The sequence below is a fragment of the Onychostoma macrolepis genome, chromosome 23 (genome assembly GCF_012432095.1).
Source record: "Onychostoma macrolepis isolate SWU-2019 chromosome 23, ASM1243209v1, whole genome shotgun sequence".
In the NCBI taxonomy this organism is placed as follows: domain Eukaryota; kingdom Metazoa; phylum Chordata; class Actinopteri; order Cypriniformes; family Cyprinidae; genus Onychostoma; species Onychostoma macrolepis.
This window is the reverse complement of record NC_081177.1, coordinates 14,877,472-14,904,375: the sequence shown is the minus strand read 5'-3', so window position 1 is coordinate 14,904,375 and position 26,904 is coordinate 14,877,472. Positions and strand designations below refer to the sequence as shown.

The window sequence follows — 26,904 nt, the reverse complement described above, 5'->3', positions numbered from 1 at the left end:
ATTGTTCATAAACCTTTGCTTTGTTGGAAAGCTTACTTATAATTGCTTTAGTACCCTTATTAGTGATTAATGAAATTTTCTTTGTCAGGCTCAATTACCTTACAATTTCTCTGACAAGCTTCATGTAACACTCTGCCCTGCCTGCCTTAAAAAACTCAGACCAATAAAAACTATTGTTATATGTCAACAAGTGTTGAAGCAACAACGTAAGAGCAGTTATTGTGATTTTCTGTAAAAATTTAAAGAGATATGATGCTACAACCTTATTTGGCCCATTTTACCTCATAGCCCATTTTAGCTGACTTCACACTGTTATTTGTTTTAAGATCCAGATTAAAAATTTTGAGACTAGAGGAAGATAAGATCTTGGACCATGATAAGGCCATGACTGGCCAGGACTTAAAATTTACAATTTGCTTAACACATTTTGAAAATACATGTTCTATATTCTTACCATGTGCAGAGTATTTTTAAAATCATTTATGAAATTATTTTGCTATATTTATTAAGTCCAATTTTATATTTCTGACTTCATTACATGGTTATTATTATAGTTGCTGCCAGAAATCTGACATTTTTTAAATAAATTCCTTTAAATAATATAAGATTTTTGTGTTATATAGTTGTATTTAACATTCCACATATGAACATATAGGCTACTAATTTTTTAACTGACAAACTGATGAAGACAGCAAACACACCGTAGGCCTACTAAATTAATTCAGAAAACATGGTTATACACATTTAACCAGGAGTTTTAAATATGAAGTTTGCTTTGTAAAAATTTAACTATTTCTAACACAAAACATAGCGTCCCAGATTTGAGCACGTACTGTCTCATGAAAATACGTACAAATATTACGCCAAAAAAAAAACGAAAAATGGTATTGATGCGCAAAAATGGACTTTGGCGTTTATATGCTACGCGCGTTTTTGGCGTGCATATAATACGCAGTTTTCGCGTGCATATGATACGCATCTACACCACAACCCTAATCCTACCCATCACTTAGCATAGACACGCCAGAATCCATTTTTGCGTATCAATACCACGAGTTTTCGTTTTTATTTGGCGTACTATACGCACTTTCATGAGATCGGGTTGTACTGTCCTACATTAGAAAATCCACAAATTCTTAAACGATTTGGCATAAGGAGCGCTAAAATGTGTGCAATTTCCCCTTTAAGTAGAATATCTGAAATGAAAAATTTCTTCTGATTTAGTTAGGAAACATCTTGGGGATTTCGAAATGGTATAAAATTTTGATTTATTGTTTTGGCTTCATATATGATACACAAGTCAAAATTGCAATAAGTGTCCCACATTACACTAATCCACCCTACTTTCAGCACACTTTTCACTAAATGAAAAAAAAAAAAAAAAAATGTATTAGTCGATAAGTATTTACATATCAGCCTCCTCCTAATATTTATTAATCATTATCAAAACTGGTCAGTATTTAAGCATTTCTATTCACAAACAATCAATGTAACTGCCTGCAAGTCTGTGGTTTATTACCATCTCGCACAGCCAACTAAATCACATTTTAACCAAGATGTAGCTAGAAATTGTTTATTCCAGGATTTGATTTCAACATACTCTAAAGTTTTTTTTCTTTCCCTCAAGACGGCAAGTAGCTATTCAAAGGTGCACTTGTAATTACAGCTCATCACTTGATGAAGAGTCGCCCATCAGTTTGTGAGTCACAGGCTGTTGCTCCAGTTTCTGAAGGGTGGAGAAGCGCAGTGTTCATGCAGTGATTGGTAAATATCGAGCCAATCCAAATGTGAACATCAGAAGTGTACACTGAGGGAGTGGTGAGCCTGCGTCATACCTTCAACTTTCCTTCTCACTCTCCTAATCTCGTTTTAGCCTAGTAAATAGTTTATTGTCCGTTGACTAAGTGGGAAAATCCAATGGGAAATGTGCTACCGCAAAGCGGAACTTTTTGATCATACACACACCGCGGATTATTTGACAGGGAACAGGGATTATTCAACAGGAAGAGCATCTGAGGAAAATTTATAGAAGAATTTCATGGATATTTTATTTTAGCAAAAACCTTTTTTTTCCCCCACCGGAATATCATCCACAGGAAAGGGATCGCGCTTGGTATCTGTGTTTCCGCGGTATGTCTGAGGACTCGAGGCGATCCTTCACTCACGAGACGAGATGAGACAGCAGGTGCTCGCGCTCAGCGCGCTCATGTTTCTCTGTGCACCTCAGCCTGTAACTTCACAAACACAAGAAGGTATAAAAGTATTTGAATTTTGTTTAAATTATATGTATTATTGTTAATGGCGTTATAAGAAGCACGTCCTATATGAGAATTACCGTTGTCTCGACTAACAATTCATCATGTAAGTTTAAAAATGAACGGGTTATTTGATTTCCTTCATGGTTTATGCCCCTTAATACCCCCTGGGTTTAGCTCCTTTCCACCTAATTAAATTTAATGAGTTGTTCCACCTGTAAACTAGTTAATAGGATAGAATCTGTACCTGGGTATGGTTGACCAATAACATAAACATTAACTTTTTATGTTTACGTATAGCCTAAATTACTAGCTATAGCCTATTATCTGTATAAAGATATACATAGCAGGTGCTATGGTCGGTCACATGTTTGAAATCACGTTTTTGCAGCTTATTTAAATAGTCCTGTGGTGGGCAGATGCATTTTAATAGCACTGTGTAGTCCTTAAAACTCATGTAGATATTAACCTAGGCCTATTATGGTTTGCATGACACACTGCTGTCACTTCTTGATTTGTGACTCTGGACCACAAAACCTCTCAAGTAGCACGGGTATATTTATAACAATAGCCAACAATACATTACATGGGTCAAAATTATCGATTTTTCTTTTATGCCAAAAATCATTAGGATATTAAGAAAAGATCATGTTCCATGAAGATATTTTGTAAATTTCTCACCGTAATCAAAACCTAATTTTTGATTAGTAATATGCATTGATAAGAACTTCATTTGGACAACTTTAAAGGCAGTTTTGCACCCTCAGATTCCAGATATTCAAACAGTTGCATCTCAGCCAAATATTGTCTTATCCTAACAAACCATACATCAATTGAAAGCTTATTTATTCAGCTTTCAGGTGATGTATAAATCTAAATGGACCTTTATGACTGGTTTTGTGGTCCAGGGTCACATATGTCAAAAACACACTTGAACTTTCTAGAATCACCTGACCACAACTGACCCTACACTTTTTAAAATAGGCTTTTTAAATGATCCAAAACTTTTTTCCATTTAAAAAGTACCTTTTGTGTAAAGTAAAGCATCCATGGATGTTAAAGGTTTTTCTTTTCTGAAACCATCACTGGCAATAAAGAACTTTTATTTTAAAAGTGTTCAGAACTTAATTGAGAATTAGCAAGGGTGTATGAATGATTAGAGACGCGTGTGTGAGTGGGATGAGCTTAAACATTAATTAAGGGAATGGCTTCTGTGCCTTTACAGCAAGCTATTGTGAACTAAGTAATAATAATAATAAGAAGAAGAAAATGCATGCTTGTACATTAATTAAGGGAATGGCTTCTGTGCCTTTACAGCAAGCTTTTGTGAACTAAGTAATAAGAAGAAGAAGAAGAAGAAGAAAATGCATGCTTGTACATTAATTAAGGGAATGGCTTCTGTGCCTTTACAGCAAGCTTTTGTGAGTCATGTTGACTTGATATATTGACACTCTTGAAATAATTAAACCAGCTTCTATTTAAACAGCTTCAGGGCAAAGAGCTCTTTTTCCCTCAGCAGCTCTTTTTCCACAGAACATTAGCTTTAAGAACTATGATTCCAGTGATGGCCAATCCCATTCTTTTACTTTTGCCGCCAATCACATTACGTCATTGAACTCGACAGAATAAGGTGTGGGACTATAGTGCCGTATCATAAACTGCTCTTTAATAACTCCTTTACAACCATGGCTCCAAAGTTCAGCCTCTTTTCAGCATACAAGAGGTTTGATAGGAAGGCCTGGACTAAGTTAATAATGTAATCACTCTTTCCTTCCGGTGAGAAGAAGACTGGGAAGATTTTGAATGGTTAACATCTGCACAGACCCAATAAAAGCTCTGCTGATGGTGCAATATCAAATATTAAGATCCTGTGTGTATATAGGCGCAGCCTCATTGTTTTAAAAGTCCAATGCATCATTTAAAAGTCCAATGCGTTCATTTAAGACAGAAACTATGCATACGTCCCACTAACCGCCAAAGCTAATGGCCTCTGATTCGGAGCAGTCTGTACTTGCAGAAGTTGACGTGAATAGGTGTGGATGTGTGTTTTGGAGATTGTCTTTTTTGTCTCATGCCGGCTCTTATTTCAGTTTGACACTAGTACTATTTTCATGTCTTTCTCCATGTGTCTGCTAATCAATCTTTGCTTTCCCTCATGGATTCTTCCATTCACCCTTTTTTGTCTCTTGTTCTGCCTGTCATACATGCTCAGTCCCCGCCCTGACTCTAAGCTGTTAATGCTCATTCAGCTATAATCATTGTGCACTGCTGGATTCTATTGTATGTTCCATAGAGGCCTCTGCTCTCTATCTGTGGTGCTGTTGACTTAAGATTACTTGTGTGAATGAACAGAGCTCCATACATTATTAGCATCCAGACATCATGTGTGTGTGTGTGAACATGCATATGCTATCTAGACAATACCTGATGTAATAGCAAATATGTATGTAAGTCATGTGGGTGTGTACACCTTGGCACGTGCATGTCTGCTTAGCCTTTTGTATAAGGGTGTTTTTCAGATTTCATTTCATCATATTGGATAGATAATAGGGATGCACTGAATAAAATTCTGGCCAGTACAATAATTATTCAATGCTGTGGCAGGTAAACATTAAAAACCTCTACTGATTTGTTTAAAAAATAATTTAATCCATGTTGTGATGCTTAAGAGAATTTAGGCACCACAATATTATATTTTACAGTATGAAATACGGATAACTATTGATTTTGAGATCTTCTCAAGAATGTAATGACAAAAAAGAAGTGGAAAGTCTTTAAAAAAAAAAAAAACTCTTTATGAAAAAGTGCTCTCAAAGAGTTACATTTCTGCTGTAATGTTGTTGTAATGCAGTTGAGTCTTTTTTGACCTGGAAGAGATTTTTAAAAATGCATGGCTTTTAGAAAAGGAACCAAACTTTACAAATGGTCCATAACCATAGTGAAAGTGCACATTTAATTATTATTATTATTATTATTATTATTATTAGATTAAAAAAAATATAGAGAGAAAGAGAAGAAAAGAGTTTTGTTTTTTTACATCTTGAGTATTTAGGCTTTTTCCAATATTTTGCACACACATTTGTGACTGAAATTTGTTGGTAAACATACATATACATGATTATTGATGAACCATTGCAGCATGAAAAATGAATCTTTTTTTATCTGAAGGAGAACATATTTGAACGTAAAAAAAAATTTCAGAGTAACATTAATTTTTTGATGTTGTTTTGTTAAAAAATTATTATGCACATGACCCAGAAATGAAAAAATTGTACAGTATGCAGATTTTTGGAATGCATTATGTGAGTTAAGATAGCACTTAAAAATAGCAGAAGTCATCTAAAATTTAAGAACATGCAGAAAAGAGAATCTACAATTAAATGTCTAATATTGGTCAATAAATATTCAGTATCAACTGCTACCAATCAAAAGTCACCTTTATTGTTCGATAACCAATATGGTCCCAATAAATTGTACAAGATTAAACTGATATGATAAAAACACTTGAGCTTATATTGCTGAAACTATAAATAACAGTCCACATTTAGAGATATAACACCATTTAAGATGTTTACAAAGTACATTCGTTGTGAATTTGCTCTTTTATCTAAGACAAACATGCAGAATTTGCATGCAGAATAGTGCAGATGTGCAACAGAAACCTATATGACAGCACTTCCTTTTATGCATTCCCAGAACACATGCTACTATAACTCGTCCCCTCCAGCCTCATTCCTGAGACTTTAAGAAGGGCAGGCGAGTGCATTTAACTGCTGCAGTTGTAAAGTCGCTCAGTGGTGTGGTTGTACACATTTGTGGATGCAGTAACATATAGAATAGAGCGTTATAGAGGACAGCGACCACTCTTAGATTATGTCCTTATGTCCCCCTCTCCGGACTCCCCCTCCTCTTGATAGAGTACTATGCTCACACTCATCCTATTGTCTGGTTGCATGATCTCAGCCCTGCACGCACACACACATAGAACCACTGTCAATCACAGCTACACATTAACAGAGCCACACATTTATAGCTAAGTGACAATACTGTGCTTTGTTCATTAATAATGCCTCTCTAGATCTCATAGCCAGATACAGCCTTAGGCCCCAGACATGCAGCTGAGCATTAACCCCTTGCAAAATACGGCTGAAAAAAAAAAAACTGACTCCAGCATTTTTCAGCTCCCAACAGATTTTTTTTTGTTGTTTTTTTTGTTCTTCCTGAGTGTTCTTTGCACACAATTAATATTTTATAGTGACGCTTTGATGGATGGGTTTATTGAATGCGAACGTACGCAGGTTCACCAGCTAGGACTTGCTGTGTTTGTTTTACAATGTAATTTTCAAGTCTTTCTATGTTCTTAAAGGAATATTCCAAGTTATACTCACGCCCCATTGACATATTTGTGGCTGGCTCGTCCCACCTCTTAGGGCAGATTTGCAAAACTGCTCTACAAAGGCAAAATGCAGTTCAGATTTTGTCAAAATTAAGTCTCTGTGATCTGTGTTGTGATGGACAGCTTTGATTCAGATTCCGTGAAAACACGTTGTAGAAACTGATATCAAATCAATGTAAATTCAATCAAAAAACTTTGATGCCATTTTCTCAGGTTGGTTTGTTTTGCCTTTTTAGAGCAAAACTCAACAGTAAATGCAGCTCACATAAGATTTTCACAGGAGAGTTTGTGAATTCAGGTGCTTTAATAACACTACAAACTTTACGTTTTTCAGAATATTTGTATTTAATAACAAAAAAAGTTATTAAAACATAAAAAAACTGGATGTTTTAAACCTTCTCCAAACATTCAAAAGCAATGTTGTCTTCATTTAACGTTATTAGGAAAACGCTCTTATAACATTAAACTGTTAATATCCGTTCACACCAAAGACGACAACTGTAATATAACTATAACTAAAAAGTTTTAATAATCATTCCAAGTCTAATTCTATGACAGTGGTTAAGGCCACACCACAGCTGGTAACATCACAGAGGAACGATGTCATTAGAATCACTTTTGATTTTTTTTGCTGATGAATGATAAAAGCATTGACAGCTAATCAGAATCCGCCTTTAAAGGGATAGTTCACCCAAAAATGAAAATTTTATGTGTATCTGCTTACCCCCAGGGCATCCAAGATGTAGGTGACTTTGTTTCTTCAGTAGAACACAAACGAAGATTTTTAACTCAAACCGTTGCAGTCTGTCAGTCATATAATGACAGTCAATGGGCTCCACGGCTTTGAGAGACAAAAAAACATACACAGACAAAACCAAATTAAACCCTGCGGCTCGTGAGGATACATTGAGGTCTGAAACTGAACAGTATTTTTATAATTTTTTACCTCTAATACACCACTATGTGCAACTGCCCTGAGCGCGTGCACGGCATCCGGTGCGTAACGTCTGTATGTGCTCTGGCGTAAGTTTACGCAAGCGCCGGAAGTGATCTGTCGCGCGTATACGTCACTCAGATTGTGGAAGTGTTCCCTGCCACTGCGAAGATCTAAAGATATTTAGAAGTACAGGTCATCGATTTTGATGTATCATCAGACAACGTGGAATTTTTTGCCCAACCGTTTTTATTTGAACCAGAATACTCAGAGAAAGAACTCGGAGAGATGGAGAAAGCAGCCGCAGCAGCAGCACATCTTCAAGCCTCAGAGAGACAGAGATCTCTTCAAAAGTAGTGGTATTCTTGTAGTAAGTGTTATGAGATGCCAACAGAAGTGGAGACATCGCTTAACTACACCAGAGCACATACAGACGTCATGCACCGGATGTCGTGCACGTGCTCAGGGCATTATAGGACTGACAGACTGCAACGGTTTGAGTTAAAAATCTTTGTTTGTGTTCTACTGAAGAAACAAAGTCACCTACATCTTGGATGCCCTGGGGGTAAGCAGATAAACATCAGATTTTCTGGAATATTCTTGCTGAGACTAGAACATAGCCAAGATTAGTTTATCATCATATCTTACAAGACCAGAATTTCAAATCTGTTCACATCTGTTGCATCTGTTGTCAGATGCACCGCAGTACACTCAAGAGTTGTGGCTTAAGAGTCATGGAGACCTTGTGTATTTTATGGGTGGGGTGAAGGGAGAGAGAGCAAGAGAATGACTTTTCTAACAGTTGTCATGTCTCTCTGTCACCTCGGGCCAATAACCCTGGATTCCATCTCTGTCTGAAGCTGTTTCCCACTATTATTTTCTTCTCTTTTTAAGTCTGTTTGGGGACTTTCAGTTGTCTTGTTCTACATGCTGACCTGCAGCTTCTTGGTGACCTCTGACCTTACCCTCATTATGTTAATGACCTTGTGTTGTGGCCACTGCATGAAGTCTTTGTGTGCGCTGTGAGTAGACGCCTTGTGTGGAAGTGGCCACTTCAAAAGAGCTATATTTGTGTACAGAGGTTTCTTCTGCATCTTGTCTCATACATTTGAGTTATTTACAAGAGGTTTTCAGCCTATACATTTAAATGGGTGATCACAAAGACGTATTCTTGGTTATTTACTACTTAATGTGTCTAAGGATAGCATACGTTGATTACTATAGAACAATTTATTCGCCTGTTGGTTTGTAAATGGAAAATGCACGTACAGTAATACACTTGAACTTGAAAGGCTGAAATTATTCTCTGTAATACACTGTAAATACACTGATCAGAATTTTGTGGTTGGTAAGATTTTTAAATGTTTTTGAAGGAAGTCTCTTATACTGACCAAGGCTGCATTTATTTGATCAAAAATACAGTGAAATATCAATATCTAAATATTGTGAAATATTATTACAATTTAAAATAACTTTTTCTATTTGAATACATTTTAAAATTTTATTCCTGTGATGGCAAAGCTGAATTTTCAGCAGCAATTATTCCAGTCTTCAGTGTCACATGATCCTTCAGAAATCATTCTAATATGCTGATTTCCAACATTTTTTTATTTATTGTTATCAATGTTGAAATCTGATGTGCTGCTTAATATTCTGTGGAAACTGTGATACGTTTGTTTCAGTATTTTTTTTTTATGAATCGAAAGTTCAAAAGAACAGCATAGAACGTAGAAATCTTTTATAATATAGAAATATCTTTACTGTCACTTTTAATCAACTTAAAGAGATGATTCACCCAAAAATGAAAATGACCCCATGATTTACTCACCCTCAGGCCATCCTAGGTGTATATGACGAATACAATCAGAGTTATATTAAAAATGTCCTGGCTCTGTGGTGAATGGGGTTTAAAATTTTTAAGGCCAAATCATGGGGTCATTTTCATTTTTGGGTGAATTATCCCAGTGCATCCTAGCTGAATCAAAGTATTATTTCTTAAAAAAAAGACAATATGAGTTGTGAAAGTAAATTGCTATTCAAATGATCCACAAACTCATATACAGCATAGTTAGATCTAATTAATTTCTTTTGCCACCAGTTTGCACGGGCACCAAGAATGCTCTGAGCTCCACAGGCACACCTGCACAACACTACAACAACCTCAAGGAGCGCTACACCGGATGTGAGATCGTCATGGGCAACCTTGAGATCACACAGATGGAGAGTGACCTCGACTTCTCCTTTCTTGGAGTAAGAGAATATTTTTTTTACACATATATAATGGTTGATTTGGCCATAAGATAAAATTCTTATCTTATGCTTCTCTTTCAGAGTATCCGAGAGGTCACAGGCTACATCCTCATTGCTATGAACCAGTTCAGCAGGTTGCCGCTGGACCAACTAAGAGTGATTCGTGGTAGCAGCCTGTATGAGAAGGAATGGTCCCTTTCTGTCTTCCATAATTTTGAGAGTCTCAGTGGCCTGGAAGATCTGGGCCTCACCAACCTCACAGGTGAGATGTCCAGAAATTAGTAATTTGTCCGAATTGAACATGAAACGTGCCACTGCAGAAACAGAAACAAAATGTACCTGCTATACTAGTTATAAGACAAAACCTCAAATTTAAACACTGGAAAAAATTGGTGAAACCATTTTTAAACAATTGCTAGTAAATTTAGCAAATAATAACAAAGAAACAAGTAACGGATTGAATTAAACATGATTTTTTTTTTTTGTTCAAAGAATGAAGTGTATTTTCTTTAGACGTAATCCAATAGTCATTTTTACAATGTGGAAGAGAGTTTTTATCACTTGGATCATAAATGCTTCCTCAGATCATTCCTTTCTGTGGAGCATTTATGACCCATGTCTTGTAAAGCTACCCTCTCAAGACAAAAGAATGTGACAGCTTGATTTGACATCAGAGATTTGAGGAAAAGTGTAGGTGTATTTAGGAATCTGGCATATTTGCATAGTGTAGCACTGGCACACCCATGTCACTCAATAGAGTAGAATACTATACAGACAGGCCCTCAAAAGAGCTTGAGCTTGGCAGTAGTGTGTCTGTGTGTTTTGTAGGTCACATCAGTTGACTTGTTCAGACTCATCTGAGATGTTAGAAAGGGACACATATTTTCTGTGTTAGCTGAGCAAGCATTATCTTACTTTTTCTGCAGATCTTTACAAGAATTAGAACAACCCCTCTTTAATTCTGTCTTGACAGTAAAATGAAACTTAAAATAACTCTTCACACTTAATACAGTACAGTTAATAGACAATACTGCAAACAGATGTTTGTTTCACTTCTATACATCACATGTTCTGACTTAAATGAATCAGACTTCCTTCATTGGGTCTGCAGAGATCTTGGAAGGAGGAGTACAGATTGTCCATAACAGGAATCTCAGTTATGCTCCATGGATCAACTGGCGGGACATTGTCAGAGACAGTGATGCTCGCATCCAGATCCAGAACAACGGAGGAAGAGGTTTGTGCATTCACACCTTGATTGGGTGGTTATTGACTGAGAGTGTGAGATAGGTGTGTGTCACTCAATTATATTTTTGATAATCATGTCCAGAAAACGTTTTTTGTCATTTACTCACCCCCATGTCATGCCATCCTCGTATTGTTGTCTTTCTTGTGTAAAACACAATAGGAGGTGTGAGGTAGAACATCTGAGCTGTTACTTACCATGTATGGAAAGTAGATGATGATTTGATAGACAAAAGAGTGCCATACAAGTAGCTCAAAAGGCTTTCTGATGCCTTGTCAAATCTGTTTTTTTTTTTGACTTTTTTTTTGGCGCAAGCCAGGACTCAAACTTGGGATGCCCAATGGCGCTATATGTCGCCGCGCTGCCCACGAGGCAATTGCTGCTGACCAAATCTTTTTTTTTTTTTTTTTTGTGAAGAACAGTGGTGTTAAATGCCAATGATGTCAAAGTTTAAAAATTGTTTTGAAACAAAAGCACAAAATGAGATAAAATGGGACAGTACGGGGGCAGAACCAAATGAGGCTCTGGTACTGATGACAAAATGTTCATTTTTGAGAAAATTATCCCTGTGATTTCATTTATTTAGATCATTGACCTCCCTGTGTGTTTCATAGGATCCTGTGATTCTGCATGCGGAGAGTTCTGCTGGGGTCCACGTAAAGATCAGTGCCAGAAATGTGAGTAACTGAGATTCAGTTTTCAGTTTCTTTCAAAATTCTCCAATTTAAAAAACAAAAAGAAAACTCTTACTGACCCCAAACTTTTGAATTATAGTGTATCTTGTGTGATACTTTGCACAGTTTTTATTATTTAATAACTGTCCCATAGGCGCCGATTTATGTTTGTGTTGGTGAATAAAGTTTTGTTTTTTAATTAAAATAAAGTTAACTTTGGCCAGCCATATATCAGGTTGTTTATTACTTATCAGAACTGTTGAAACCAGAGTTTCGCACTAAATAAAACCAAATAATTCACACAAAAGATGAAATCAACAGATGCAAGGAGTATTCAATGAAGCCCGTGTGCATTTATGTTTTCTCTGTAGAGAAGGAGGAAATTAACAAATATATTGCTCATTTTTCCAACTTTGAAGCATAGCTTACTACCACATAAAACTCCATGCGATCGCCCAAATATGAACTACTAATAATGAAAACTGCTCAAACACAGTTTAAATTAAATACTGAGTGTGCTTCAGATACTAGTGTGTACTCTAGCCTCAATGCACATAAACGTTAATGTATATTTTTGTCCCGTCCATTGCTCATTCAAGTTTGAATCCCGCATAAATATGCAATGTCATTCTCGAAACTTTGCAGTGTGTACTGTATGTGGCCGAAAAAACTAAAGTTTTATACAAATTCTGAATGGATTTATGTATAACCTAAAAAGCTGTCCCTCATCTTGAATATCATGAAGTTTTGTTATAATAAGAGGGTTCGCAAGCTTGCAAAACTCAGCAATAAATAAACCTATATTTTTTTTAAATGTAGCTGAAACAAATTGTTTGCAACCATTTACCTAAAAGAAATTTAGTATTATTTTCTTCAGTGTAGAAAGCTTTTGACACTCTCCAGAGCGCAAGCACAAATATGCTCTGAATAGTTTGTCAAATTTGTTTTGCCAATATAATGGTAAATAGAGAAAATCTTGATTTTTTCCTGTGGGTGCTCAGCCATTCTGTGCCTATGAACTGTCCTACTGTTACACAAAACAATACTAAGGTGTTTTGTCTGTGTGTATTTCAGTGACAAAAACAGTGTGTGCGCCTCAGTGTCATGGCCACTGTTTTGGGACCAACCCTAATGAGTGCTGCCACACAGAGTGTGCTGGAGGCTGCATTGGACCAAGAGACACAGACTGCTTTGTGAGTACTAGCACCATTGCCATTATACTCTAATTGCTCAAGATCTGCCACATCTATTGTAAGAGGCAAATACAATGAAAACAAAACAAAGCTTTATAACAAACTTTTCTCAGGCTTTTGACTCTGATACTCTCCCAACAGGCCTGTCGACATGTCAATCACTCAGGCGCCTGCGTCCCTCACTGCCCTTGGCCCCTGGTGTACAACCGACAGACCTTTCAGCTGGAGCCCAACTCTGAAGCCATGTATCAGTACGGTTCCATCTGCGTACCCAAATGTCCTGGTGAGTTACAAGCCACTATACTCAGTTTACCACAGAGCAGAGTTTTACTGAAGCATGAGCCGGAAAATAAATAACCCGTTTCTGAGGAAATGGTGGCTTGGTCGATAAAGATCTAGGATTGTAATTTAAAGATAGCTGGTTTGAAACCTGCAGGAAATGATGTATAGGTTAGTAAATTATTTTAAATGAACTGTGAATGAATTCGGGGAACATTCAGTGAAAGATTTGGATGATATGCCTCATTGACAGTGCATCAGAATTGCATTGACGTTTCCATGGAAGACCATGAACAACTTGGTAAACATGACACAAGTTTAAACAAACGCCAGATTTGAATGGTGCCACACCACTCCCTGTGTTGTTCTTTTTGATTAAATTTGTGGCTGGAGAGTCCACAATTAACACTCACCAAACACCACCTGCGTTGGCGTAGCAGAGTAAATAAAACACAGGAGAAATTGCTGGTGCCATTTTTAGGAATTTCAACATAATACATGGTTTTAAGCCACAATGAATGATTGCTAGTCTTGAGCAACATCAAATCAGAGATACCAAAGGTATGCTAAAGAAAATGGACTTTAACTTCCTATTAAAAGCATATTCAGAAAGTCACAGAAAAAATAAATATTCTTAAATTAAATTAAATTAAAAATACATATGGTTTATAATTTTAATTATTTTTAATTTATAGACATTTTAATTATTTTTTTATCTGACTTAAGCAACATGGACAAATCAGATCATGGTCACTTACCATCAAAAATTACACAGTGGCAAAAAAAACAAATAACCACAAAATTATTCCTTCAAAAAATAAAATAATTCCTTCTGAAAATGTAAAAAAAATTTTTTTTATAATTTACATGTTTTTTTATTTATAGAAATTTTATGTATATGTACATTTTTAAAAGGTTTTTAATAGAAATGAAGCAAAATGTACTTTCATGGCAGGGGGCTCTTGTTTGAGGACTGTGTTTGTATATGATGCTATTATAATGGTAGTTTACAAAGCACATTAAAGAAAAAAGAGAATTTTATAAGACACTTATTAAAGAGTGCGGTACACTATTTAAAGGCGCTTCAAAAGGTTCTTCACAGTGATGCCACAGAAGAACCATTTTTGGTTCCACAAAGAACCATTCAGTCAAACCATTCTGTCTTTCTTACCTCTTTATAATCTGAAGCAACTTCTTTTGCCACAAAGAACCTTTTGTGAAACATAAAGGTTCTTCAGATGTTAAAGGTTTTTTATGGAACCATTTAGACAAAGGTTCTTCTATGGCATCATGAAGCACCTTTATTTTTAAGAGTGTATGTAGAATGGATGCACTTATCCTCTTTTTTTTTAGGTCACTTTATTGTGGATGGCAGTGCATGTGTGAGCAGTTGCCCTCCTGGTAAAAGAGAAAAAAAGAAAAATGGCATTAAGCAGTGTGAAGCTTGCATTGGCCTGTGCCCCAAAGGTAAAGTGTCCATTATTTAATTTACTGGACCACAGCAACTGAGTGCAGTGTATGCTTATGAGTCTTGAATAAGATACAATTCATTTGGTGTCATGTGACCCCTCAGATTCTTTTCTCTTTCTCTGTATAGTATGTGAGGGAACGGGAGCCAGTCATAGACAGACTGTGGACTCTAGTAACATAGACAGCTTTATCAACTGTACCAAGATCCAAGGAAGTCTACATTTTCTAATCTTAGGTATCAAAGGGTAAGACACACACATAAACACACTCCTTTAATAAGCTCTTTCAGCCCTGAACAACATTGTGTCATAAACAGTCTGTACTATATTCCAGACCTTTGCCCTGTAATGTCATCGAAAGCTTTAATTAGGCCTTTACATATGATTCACAGGCTATTTCTCAGCTTAGATTCATTTCACATATTATTAACTGATGAATAAACAGAGCTGATTGATGAGCGGCCACGGGGAGTCCATTACTGAAATTGTTTATGCTAATATCCACACTGTTCTTATTCTGCAGAGACGTCTATCATAACATACCACCTCTGGAGCCTGAAAAACTCAAAGTGTTTAACACTGTCAGAGAAATTACTGGTATGCTACTTTATTTTAGGCTTGAACTGATTGCTCTCTGTTTGTGTTCTTGTTGCTGTAGTTTTTGTCACGTCATTCCGCGTCATGTTGTGACTCAACGGTGTGTGTGTGATTTGTAGGAATTTTGAACATTCAGTCTTGGCCTGATGAACTCAGCGATCTGTCTGTTTTCTCCAGTCTCACTACCATTCAAGGAAGATCTCTACTCAAGTAAGACTGAGAGTGTGTAGGTGCGTGTGTGAGAGAGTTTGTGATTTATGTGTGTTCGCAGGGTCCAATATTAACTTTTTGCCACACATACAAATTTACATGGGTGAATTATACTGGCCATGAAAATGTATATACAGTGGGGAAAAAAACTTATTTGATCCCCTGCTGATTTTGTACGTTTGCCCACTGACAAAGAAATGGTATGTTTATTTGAACAGTGAGAGACAGAATAACAACAAAAAAATCCAGAAAAACACATTTCAAAAAAGTTATAAATTGATTTACATTTTAATGAGTGAAATAAGTATTTGATCCCCTATCAATCAGCAAGATTTCTGGCTCCCAGGTGTCTTTATACAGGTGAGGAGCCGAGATTAGGAGTGCTCTCTTAAAGGGACTGCTCCTAATCTCAGTTTTGTTACCTGTATAAAAGACACCTGTCCACAGAAACAATCAATCAATCAGATTCCAAACTCTCCACCATGGCCAACACCAAAGAGCTGTCCAAGGATGTCAGGGACAAGATTGTAGACCTACACAAGGCTGGAATGGGCTACAAGACCATCGCCAAGCAGCTTGGTGAGAAGGTGACAACAGTTGGTGTCAATCTCCCTCGGTCTGGGGCTCCATGCAAGATCTCACCTCGTGGAGTTTCAGTGATCACGAGAACGGTGAGGAATCAGCCCAGAACTACACGGGAGGATCTTGTCAATGATCTCAAGGCAGCTGGGACCATAGTCACCAAGAAAACAACTGGTAACACACTACGCTGTGAAGGACTGAAATCCTGCAGCGCCCGCAAGGTCCCCCTGCTCAAGAAAGCACATGTACAGACCCGTCTGAAGTATGCCAATGATTCAGAGGAGAACTGGGTGAAAGTGTTGTGGTCAGATGAGACCAAAATCCAGCTCTTTGGCATCAGCTCAACTCGGCGTGTTTGGAGGAGGAGGAATGCTGCCTCTGACCCCAAGAACACCATCCCCACCGTCAAACATGGAGGTGGAAACATTATGCTTTGGGGGTGTTTTTCTGCTAAGAGGACAGGACAACTGCACCGCATCAAAGGGACGATGGACGGGGCCATTTACAGTCAGGGCCAGGGCATTGAAGCCAGCCAGGGCAAGACATTAAGGTCCTGGAGTGGCCAGTCTCTCTTTTTTGTTGTTATTCTGTCTCTCACTGTTCAAATAAAACTACCATTAAAATTATAGACTGATTATTTCTTTGTCAGTGGGCAAACTACAAAATCTACAAATTTAGTTTTTTTTCCTCACTGTACTGCATTATTGTAATTCCAAACTTTTTATATATTGTTCTATATTTGTTCCATTGTTCTATATTATATATTGTTATATTGTTCTTTTTTTTTTTTTAAACTTGTATTGTTCAATATTGATGCACATAACGTTTTTTGGTCAGCTTTTTAAAATGTATTTGAAAGAAGTGTCTTATGCTCACCAAGACTGCATATTTGATAAAAATACGGTTAAAACAGTAATATTGTGAAATATCTTATATTTATATTCTGTTTATATTTTAATTTATTTTAAAATGTAATTTATTCCTGTGGTGCAAAGCTGATTTTCAGCACCATTACTGCAGTCTTCAGTGTCACACGATCCTTCAGAAATTATTCTAATATGCTGATTTTCTGCTCAAGAATTATTTCTATGCAATTGTTGAAAATAGTTCTGCTTAATATTTTTGTGGAAACTAAGTTTTTTTTTCAAGATTTTTTATTTGAAAGTTCAGAATAGCATTTATTGAAATAGGAATCTTGTAAATCTTGAAACGTAAGTGTCTTTACTGTCACTTGATACATTTTTTGATCAATTTAATACATCCTTGATGAAGTTTCTTTTAATTTCTTTAAAAAAAACGTACTCATCCTAAACTTTTAAACGGCACTGTATATATCAGACAATCTTGAACATCTAATTGTTTACACTCATTTGCTAATTGTAAACACTCCTTTTACCACTATCGAATGCTCACTTAAAGTACATTTTTCTCAAAGTCAATCAGTCTCAAAATGAATATCCATTTTTCATAATGTAAATTATAATTTTGATGCCTAAAATTACTTGAAGCATGTAAAAAGATTGATTTTAGTTTTCAGTATTCTTTTTCGATTTTAATATCATTCATTGGTTGTCACTGTAATGTTGGACCCTGTGTGTGTGTGTGTGTGTGTGTGTGTGTGTGTGTGTGTGTGTGTGTGCGTGCGTGCGTGCGTGTGTGTGTGTGTGTGCATGCAGCTGCACATCAGTCATTATTTTGTGTGTTTTATCCCAGTCACATCCCATGTTTATTTAATCTTTAATGTTTGTCTCTCCACTAAGTGTTTTAATGCTTTTTAATCCTGCAGTGTTTAACATTGTGTGCGTCTCACTATTGTTTTTTTTTTTTGTTTGTTTGTGTGTGTATGTGTGTGTGTTCCCTGTGTTTTGTATGTTACTCCCTTCATTCTACACATGTGCTTATGTCTGTCCCACAGCCGCAAGAGGTATGTACTCCCTGCAAACCGCAAAACTAACTGTCTGAAAACCGGTATTTCTGTACTGCTCTCTCTCAATCTCTCAATGCACAAACATTGTCTTTTTACTGCTGTGGGTTCCAAGTAATGACGACAATATTCCTGATGGGTTGTGAAATGTTTCCATAAGGATTAGAGGGGCATGTATGAACACATATTCAGGGTCATGAATGGTTCATCTGCTTTCGTTTTATAATCTAGCATGGGTGCTTATATACAAGTTCTCCAGGGATATCACTGTGGATCTGTCCCTTCCTTCGTTCGTTCTCCCTTGTTTGCTCCAATTTCTCATTAATTTCATCCCCTCCATTAGGCCCTTCTCTTTGTTGGTGATGAAGATTCCCTCCCTCACGTCTCTAGGACTCCGTTCCTTGCGTGAGATCAGCGATGGCAGTGTGTACATCACTCAGAATAAAAACTTGTGTTATCATCACACCGTTAACTGGACCCAGATTGTCACCAGTAACCGTGATAATGACATCAAGGACAACAAACTCCAGATCAAATGTGGTAAGTTAAGTTAAGAATGCATACTACTTTTTTCACATATGTATGTTATTATTTTGTTGTCCATCGTTAACTCGTACACAAACAGTCCTTTGTTTTGCATGTCTGTGTTCATGTAAACAGAGGAAGAGGGCCATGTGTGTGACCCACTATGCTCAGACGCAGGATGTTGGGGCCCGGGGCCTGAGCAGTGTTTGTCGTGCAGGAACCACAGTCGGCATGGCACCTGTGTATCCCACTGCAACCTGTACTCTGGGTCAGTATGCTTGTTAGATTTATTGTAAGTTTAATTTATTGAAATTTGGGACAGTGTCTGAAGGTCTGTGTGTGTCCACAGAGAGCCACGGGAGTTTGCAGGACTGAATGGAGAGTGCCTTGCTTGTCACCCTGAGTGTTTACCCCAAAATGGAAAACAAACATGCAAAGGAAAAGTATGCAACACTTTTATTTTGCCTTTTATTTCATTAATTTTGCTTGTTGTTAATTTGATTCAATTAAATAAAACTGAAATAATATATCAATATTAGACAACAATTTTTGTTGCAGTAAAACTGAAATAAAAATAAAGCTTAATAAACTGAATAGCAAAATAACTAAAAAATAAAATTAAAATGAAAAATATAAAAATAAAAACCAATTCAAAATATTACTATATTTAACACATTAATAGTATATAAATAATACTAAAATAACACTGGTCCAAATGTGTAGATTAAATTAAATTTAGAAATTGTGACTCATTTGTTTATATATCAATTTTGATAATTGATTCTGATCATTTCATCCACATTTGGGGCCCCATAGCTTTCTCCCTCTCTCATCTTTATAGATTTCATCTATCAGTCTGTAAATCCATTTTAGGCATGAAGCAACTCTATTAAAAGCTTAAACGTTCAGATACAAGTTTCTGTTCCTGTGCACAAGTCATATCGTAGCGGTTGTAGTCTATAAAATAACACAGTCTGCGTATCCTCTTCTAGTTAGATTTTCCCCCGCTTAGAGAACATAGGAAAATAGCTCAGATTTTTCCCGGCTTAGATCTGCTGTTCATGTGATTTGTTTTCTTAAACTTTATGATGTCCAAGTCTTTGTTTTTACCAGGGCCTATTTGACACATTTTTAATCAACCTCTCACATCTTTCTCACTGTATATGATAGTGCTAGAGGGTGTTATGATAATGATGTGAACAAAACTATTTTACGCTAAAATATTCCAACCCACGCGCTCTCTGTGTAGTGTCTGCATGTTCGGTTGATTACAGTAACCTGCCAGACAGGCTTTGCAGGCTCTTTGATTCAGAACTGTTCATTGTGCAATACATCACTTTTAACAGTGACTTAATAAAAGAAATTCATGCAAACTGTTTGTTTTAGCACAGGTGCTTAGTGACAGGAATATTTGTTCTACTAATAAATAACTTATATAAGTTGGCCTTTCTTTTTTTGTGTTTCAGGGTGCTGATCAGTGTGTAGCATGTTCGAACCTGATGGATGGCCCTCACTGTGTTTCTGCTTGTCCTAATGGAGTGAATGGGGAAAAGGGTCAGACCATTTTTAAATATCCAAATGCAGTAGGTCATTGTAAGCCCTGTCACCTCAACTGCACAAGAGGGTAAGTCATTCGCTAAAACGAATGTGCTCTACAGATGTCAGTTCCAATTGTTCATTCTGAGGACACTGTGGATGAAATGAAAAATTGAATTTGTGTTTATGTTGTCCCCTCACCAGATGCACAGGCCCTGCACTCACAAACTGTATAGAGCTCGACAGACTTGTGAACAGGTTGGTAGCGCCCTCTTCTGGATACAATCAGAAAGTACAACCGTTGCCAGATATAAACATTAATTATGCCTTCCTTAACCAAACACCTTCCTCTTAGTTCTCAGATCGCAGGTATAGCAGTTGCTGTGTTTGCTGGTATCATCGTGCTCCTGGCACTGTTTGTGCTTGGTTTGCTGTATCACAGAGGCCTGGCCATCCGCCGCAAAAGAGCACTGAGAAGGTACCTGGAGAGTGGTGAGGTGAGCCATTTTGTCTTAAATACAAAGCACTTTACTTAACCTACATGAAAGTAATCGAAAGTAATAAAATATATCTTTACAATCTATATAATAGCTCAGAAAAAATATATATTTTAAAATAAATACACATCTTTATAACCTTTTACAATACGTTTTCATTTGTTAACCTCATTAGTAAACAGGAACTACAAATGATTAATACTTCTACAGCATTTATTAATCTTAGTTAATGTTAAGTTCTTACATTTACTAATACATTAACTGAAATCAAAAGTTGTCTCTGTTAGATTGGTTAACATCCTGTGAACTAACATGAACTTGAGCATTATTATAAATGATCAGTAACAAAGGTTAATAAATGCTGTAAAATTCATAGTTCATTGTTAGAGCTTGTTAGTTAATGCATTAACCATTGTTAACAAATGAGAGCTTATTGTAAATTTTACCAATACTTTTATTAAGAAGAACATATTCAATTGATCAAAAGTGACTGTAAAGTAATAGTAAATAAGTAAAAAGTAATTGCTGTTGTTTCAAATAAATTCTGTTCTTTTGAACTTTCTATTTGTCAATAAATCCTGAAGACAATGTAGTACATAAATCAAGGTTTTCATAAAAATATTAAGCAGCATAACTGATTTCAACATTGATCATAAAATGTTTCTTGTACAACAAATCTTCACATTACAATGATTTCTGAAGGATCGCGTGACACTGAAGACTGAAGTAATGGTTGAAAGTTTGGCTTTGCCATCACAGGAATACATTTTATTTAAAAATCTATTCAAATACAAAACATTTAGTTGTAATAATATTTTGCAATATTACTGTTTGTATTGTATTATTAATCAAATAAATGTAGCCTTGGTGAGCATGAGAGACTTTCAAAAAGCGTGAACAAAATCTTAAAGACCCCAAACTTTTGTACACTCAGCAAAGCTAGTCTAGCTTAATATTGTATTGTATTAATATTGAGTAACTGAATAAACATCGCCTTCAGAAAGTATTTGTGATACTCTGCACCATAGTGTCTAAAAACCGCTGAAGGCCACTGCACTTCCTTGGTCATCAAAATGATATGATGCATATTTCCTCCTGTCCTCACACAGAGCATGGAGCCGCTGGATCCAGGAGAGAAGGGGACAAAAGTGCATGCTCGCACCCTAAAACCACAAGAGCTGCGAAAGGGCAAACTTCTGGGCTACGGAGTCTTTGGCACTGTGAATAAGGTTGGAATGACTCACACATTAAGTTTGCTTTTGCTCAGTTCAATCTTGAACTGAGTTACCTGTTCTCTGAACTGTGATTAAGCTTAAGTGACTTTATCCTCAGGGCTTTTGGATTCCTGATGGAGACTCTGTAAAAATCCCTGTGGCTATAAAAACCATCCAAGACCGCAGTGGCCTGCAGACCTTCACAGAGATTACCGATGTGAGACAATAGCTTGCAATAATGTACATTCATACATATGTTGCTTCATGCTTTCATATTTATTTTTCACCTGTCCACAGCACATGCTTGCGATGGGAAGCCTGGATCACCCGTATATAGTGCGTCTCCTTGGGATCTGTCCGGGAACAAGTCTGCAGCTGGTCACCCAGCTCAGTCCTCACGGATCCTTACTGCAACACCTTCGCCAACACAAAGACAGCCTGGATCCCCAGCGTCTGCTCAACTGGTGTGTGCAGATTGCAAAGGTGAGATGACTGAAGATGAGAAATAGTTTGTAACACAAAACTTATCGGTGCATAATGTTTATACACAACATCTGTATGTATCTTTAGGGAATGTATTATCTTGAGGAGCACTGCATAGCCCATAGGAACCTCGCTGCACGCAACGTGCTGCTCAAGAGTGACTACATAGTACAGATCTCAGACTTTGGGGTGGTAGACCTGCTGTATCCAGATGATAAGAAATATGTGTACAGTGAACACAAGGTAATTTACAGATTAAACTTCTCCTGAAATATGAGATATACACTACCATTGAGTTTGGGCTTGGTATGTTTTAAGAAGTCCCTTATGCTCACCAAGGCTGCATTTATGCATTTAAAAACAGTTCATAAGTAATATTATTACATAAGTAACATTATAACAATTTATACAAAATTTTAAGTTTTTTAAATTTTAATATATATTTTAAAATGCAAAGCTGAATTTTCAGCAGCCATTTCTCCAGTTTTCAGCATCACATGATGATCCTTCAGAAATCATTCTATTATGCTGAATTTCAATGTTGAAAACAGTTCTGCTCCCTAATATTTTTGTGGAAACCATGACACTTTTTTTCAGGATTCTTTGATTTTGTTTTAGAAAATGCAAAGAAACAGCATTTATTTAGAAATAGAATATTTTTGTAACATGGTAAAAGTCTTTACTATCACTTTTAATCAATTTAGTGCATTCTTGCTGAAAGAAAGTATTTCTTTAAAAAATATATTTTAAAACAAATATATGAAATTAATATAAAATGTTAATACAATATATATACTCACATATATAATATCTTTACCCACACCATATAGTGAAGGGGGTGATAATTTGTTATTTTTATGAAAATTTTTTCTTTTTTTTTCAGATGCCAATAAAATGGATGGCATTAGAAAGCATCCTCTTCAGAAGATACACTCATCAGAGTGATGTGTGGAGCTACGGTGAGCCTCGGTGCTGTTGAATATCAGGTGTTTGATTTTGTTTAGTTGTTTGAAGTTCTTCCGGCTTATTCCAGGGGTGACTGTATGGGAGATGATGTCATACGGAGCCGAGCCATATGCATCCATGCATCCTCATGATGTGCCAGGTCTACTGGAGAAAGGAGAGCGACTGGCTCAACCACAGATCTGCACCATAGATGTCTACATGGTCATGGTCAAGTGTAAGGCAGATGCTAGACACATTTGGGAAACATTTAATGATTTTAAGTGCTCTTAGGGCACAGAACATCTTTCTAAACACATTTGAACCCCTCTATCCTCAGGCTGGATGATTGATGAGAATGTAAGGCCTACATTTAAAGAGCTCGCCAGTGAATTTACGAGAATGGCAAGGGATCCACCACGATACCTTGTGGTGAAAGTAAGAAATCAAGATTGTATTTGGAAATGTTCACCAGGAAGCAGGTTTGTGATTGCTTTTAACATTGATTTCTGTGTCATAATGTAGCCGCCTCAGAATTGCGCTGGTGCAGATGAAAGCCACCAACGATATGTTAAAAGCTCTCATTTAGAGGGAAACGTGGAGGAGGATGATGATGATGATGAGGTATTGCAGGATGGGTTTGCTACTCCTCCCCTCCAGCTGTCACCAACTAGAAGTCATTCTCGCCTCCGTATGTCCTCCTACAAGGTGAGATGTCTGCAATACACTTCAACAAACATTTTTTTCATGTTTACACTAAGTTTGGGTTCAGGGAGATTTTTTTTAAATGTATCTTACCAGCAGATACTTACCAAGGCTTTGATGCAGTAAAAAATACAGTAAAAACAGTAGTATTATGAAATATTATTACAATTTAAAATACATGTTTATTTTATTCTATTTTAAAATGTAATTTATTCCTGTGATTGCTAAGCTTAATTTTCACCAGTCATTATCCATCATCTTCAGAGTCACATGATCCTTCAGAAATCATTCTAATATGCTGATTTCTTTCAGGGTTCTTTGATGACTACAAAGTTCAAAAGAACAGCATTTAATTGAAAAAAAAAATTCTCTCTCTTTTCAGGGCACCACAGAACACACAACACCGATAGGCTATCTCCCCATGACCCCAGGGGAAGACCATAGACAGGTCAGCTTTCATATCAACTTATCATGTTGTCTTGACTTCAGTTATATATATATATATATATATATATATATACTGTATAACTTCAAGCTTTCAGCTCAAATGAACTTTTTTTTATTATATCACAGTATGAACATGCATTAGATCATGGGGTTTCAAAATTTCTGGTGCCAAGGACCCCCATATATAATCTTCTTGCAAGAAACCCCTTTCATAAAATCTAAAGTCAGCTATATATTTTTATGTTTAAAGACTCATTTATACTGTGTAAGTGAAAGCAACATTAAATAATAGGCTTTTTATTACTTACTGTATATCATGAAATATTTTTTGATTTATTACATATTATATTACCATACTTGAGCAAAACAACTTTTGCATTAATCAATGGTTTCAACCTTTTTGATTCAAAGCACCCACACAATATTCAAATATTCAGAATTTCCGGGAATTATAATAATGACAAAGCTGCTTGTTTTTATTGATATATAACATTACTTAACTAATAATTAATTTTGTGACTCCAGAAGTCTAATATACCAATAGTTACTGAGAGAAAATATAAAGAAATATGATTTCAAAAGCAACTGACACGTTCAAGGCCCTGAAAGGTAGTAAGAACATCGTTAATATAGTCCATGTGGCATCAGTGGTTCAACTGTCATGTTATGAATCTACGAGAATGCTTTTTTTTTTTTTTTGCACAAAGAAAACAAAAATAACAACTTTATTCAGCAATTTCTTCTCTTCCATTCACAAGAGCACCACAACGTAATTGCATACCGTACTGTACTATATGTATATATACAAATATGAAGCAATCTATTTGTATTGTTCCTACACAGATGAGAGCCCAGAGGAGGAAAAAGTCGGGCTCGGTGAGGACAGAGTCAGAGTGCTCAGAGGGCAGAGGAACCATGGTGGACATTGAAATGGCTTCTCAAACAGGTAGTCTGCGCAGAGGCCGCAGCCGTATGGACAGCGCCTACATGTCCACCGGCGTGTCTGTGGCCTCAGATCCGTTTTCTTCAGGTCTGGAAGGTGTAGACGAGGACCATTATGGATACGTGTTGCCCACAGAAAGAGGTAAACCAATACTGCACTCGCAGTTTATGTTTAGTCATTATTGGGACTCAACTGTGTGCCATTTTTATAAGACATATCTTCTCATTTAGGTTCCAGAAGCACTGTTCCGCATGGTAGGACATCCAGAAACTCAAAGAGTGCTCTTCCACCACCAAAAACAGATGTACAAGAGTACGAGCTAATGATCAAACAGCCCCCTCGGCTTTCTACTTCACCCACAGACAGCACTGATGGTTCTTCAGCACTGTGCAACCCATCCTCCCCTGCTTCTCCCTACACATGCAGCATTTTACCACAGAAGAGAGACACTGACTCAACACAAACCGAACAGTCAGATAAGGGTACTAGTCCGCCTGACGGGGACAGTGTGGAGTCTGCTGCGGCTGCTTGTGAATACAGTCTGGTTGGAACAGAAACATGTACTACTGACGAGAACAAGTCTGAGAGCAGCCCTGAAGAGGAAGAGCCACCCACAGAGCCACAACCACAAGAAGCGGTGGTCGAGTATGAATACATGGACATACGTACAGACATAAACCAGCAAAACAGTTCCCCGAGAAGTCCAGATGAAGTGGAGAGTGACAGCAGAGAAGCGATTTACCAAAACGTAAGTGCAAGACATAAGGAGAGCGAGGATTCTGATCTCACAACACGGCGCAGTGAATATGTGGACATGGAGGCTTCTGGGAGAACTGGCTCTGAGGACAGAGATCAGGTTGATTATCAGAACTTTCCTGTAAAGGGAAGACCCGTTGTAGGAGAGGAGCCACAAAAGACTGGTCTCAGATCCTACATAAAAGTGTGTGCTGGAGTGGAGGCGCAAAACACTTCATTTGACAACCCGGACTACTGGCACAGCAGACTGTTCCACAAGCAGGATGCCGTTTGCACATAATTACTGACTTCAACTGACTAACATAAATAATGTGATGGATCAGTGGTGGAAACAGAATGGACTGACAGTTTCTAAGGACGTATATCTACCATGTGTTCAGTATTTGAACATATAAATTTATGCTAAGGTGCCAACAAAATATTATACTTTATTATAGTATAAAATCACTTGTCTTGTTGAAGATTGGCCTACCTCCACTTGTGTGTCTCTGATGTGCAACTCCTGTGGTTTTGTATAGATTAATGTTTATTTTTTAAGACGATGATTTTTGTGTACTCAATGAGGAACAAGTTTTTTTTTTGTTTTTTTCTAAACAAACAAAACAATTATTGTATATTGATTTTTCTCTGTCAGTAAAAGTAATCTTTCAAGTTTATTGTCTCCCATATTTAATTACTATTATATGAAAATATTTAGTTGTCACCAATATTTGTCAATCTAGAGCAGGTCATTATAATGAAAATATTTTATTTAAAAATGAAAAAAAAAAATTTTATATATATATATATATATATATATATATATATATATATATAAAAGAAATATAAAGATTGAACTAAGTCAGTT

General features: G+C 36.7%; 1 protein-coding gene across 2 annotated transcripts; it reads left to right on the top strand.

Moving 5' to 3' along the window:
* Positions 1-1,787: 1,787 nt before the first annotated feature.
* erbb3b (erb-b2 receptor tyrosine kinase 3b) lies at positions 1,788-26,713 on the top strand. Of its 2 annotated transcripts, XM_058764155.1 has the most exons (29): positions 1,788-2,252; positions 9,684-9,835; positions 9,917-10,097; positions 10,947-11,072; positions 11,696-11,758; positions 12,830-12,948; positions 13,090-13,231; positions 14,581-14,694; positions 14,825-14,942; positions 15,220-15,293; positions 15,413-15,503; positions 18,001-18,009; positions 18,353-18,549; positions 18,670-18,802; positions 18,884-18,977; positions 20,001-20,158; positions 20,275-20,328; positions 20,426-20,567; positions 21,677-21,796; positions 21,900-21,998; positions 22,079-22,264; positions 22,352-22,507; positions 23,148-23,223; positions 23,298-23,444; positions 23,547-23,644; positions 23,732-23,914; positions 24,294-24,359; positions 25,202-25,442; positions 25,532-26,713. In XM_058764155.1, the coding sequence occupies exons 1-29, from the start codon at positions 2,174-2,176 to the stop codon at positions 26,335-26,337; spliced, it is 4,224 nt and encodes a 1,407-aa protein (XP_058620138.1). In that variant the 5' UTR covers positions 1,788-2,173; the 3' UTR covers positions 26,338-26,713. The 2 variants fall into 2 exon arrangements, with proteins under 2 accessions (XP_058620138.1, XP_058620139.1); XM_058764156.1 differs by lacking the exon at positions 18,001-18,009.
* Positions 26,714-26,904: the final 191 nt, after the last annotated feature.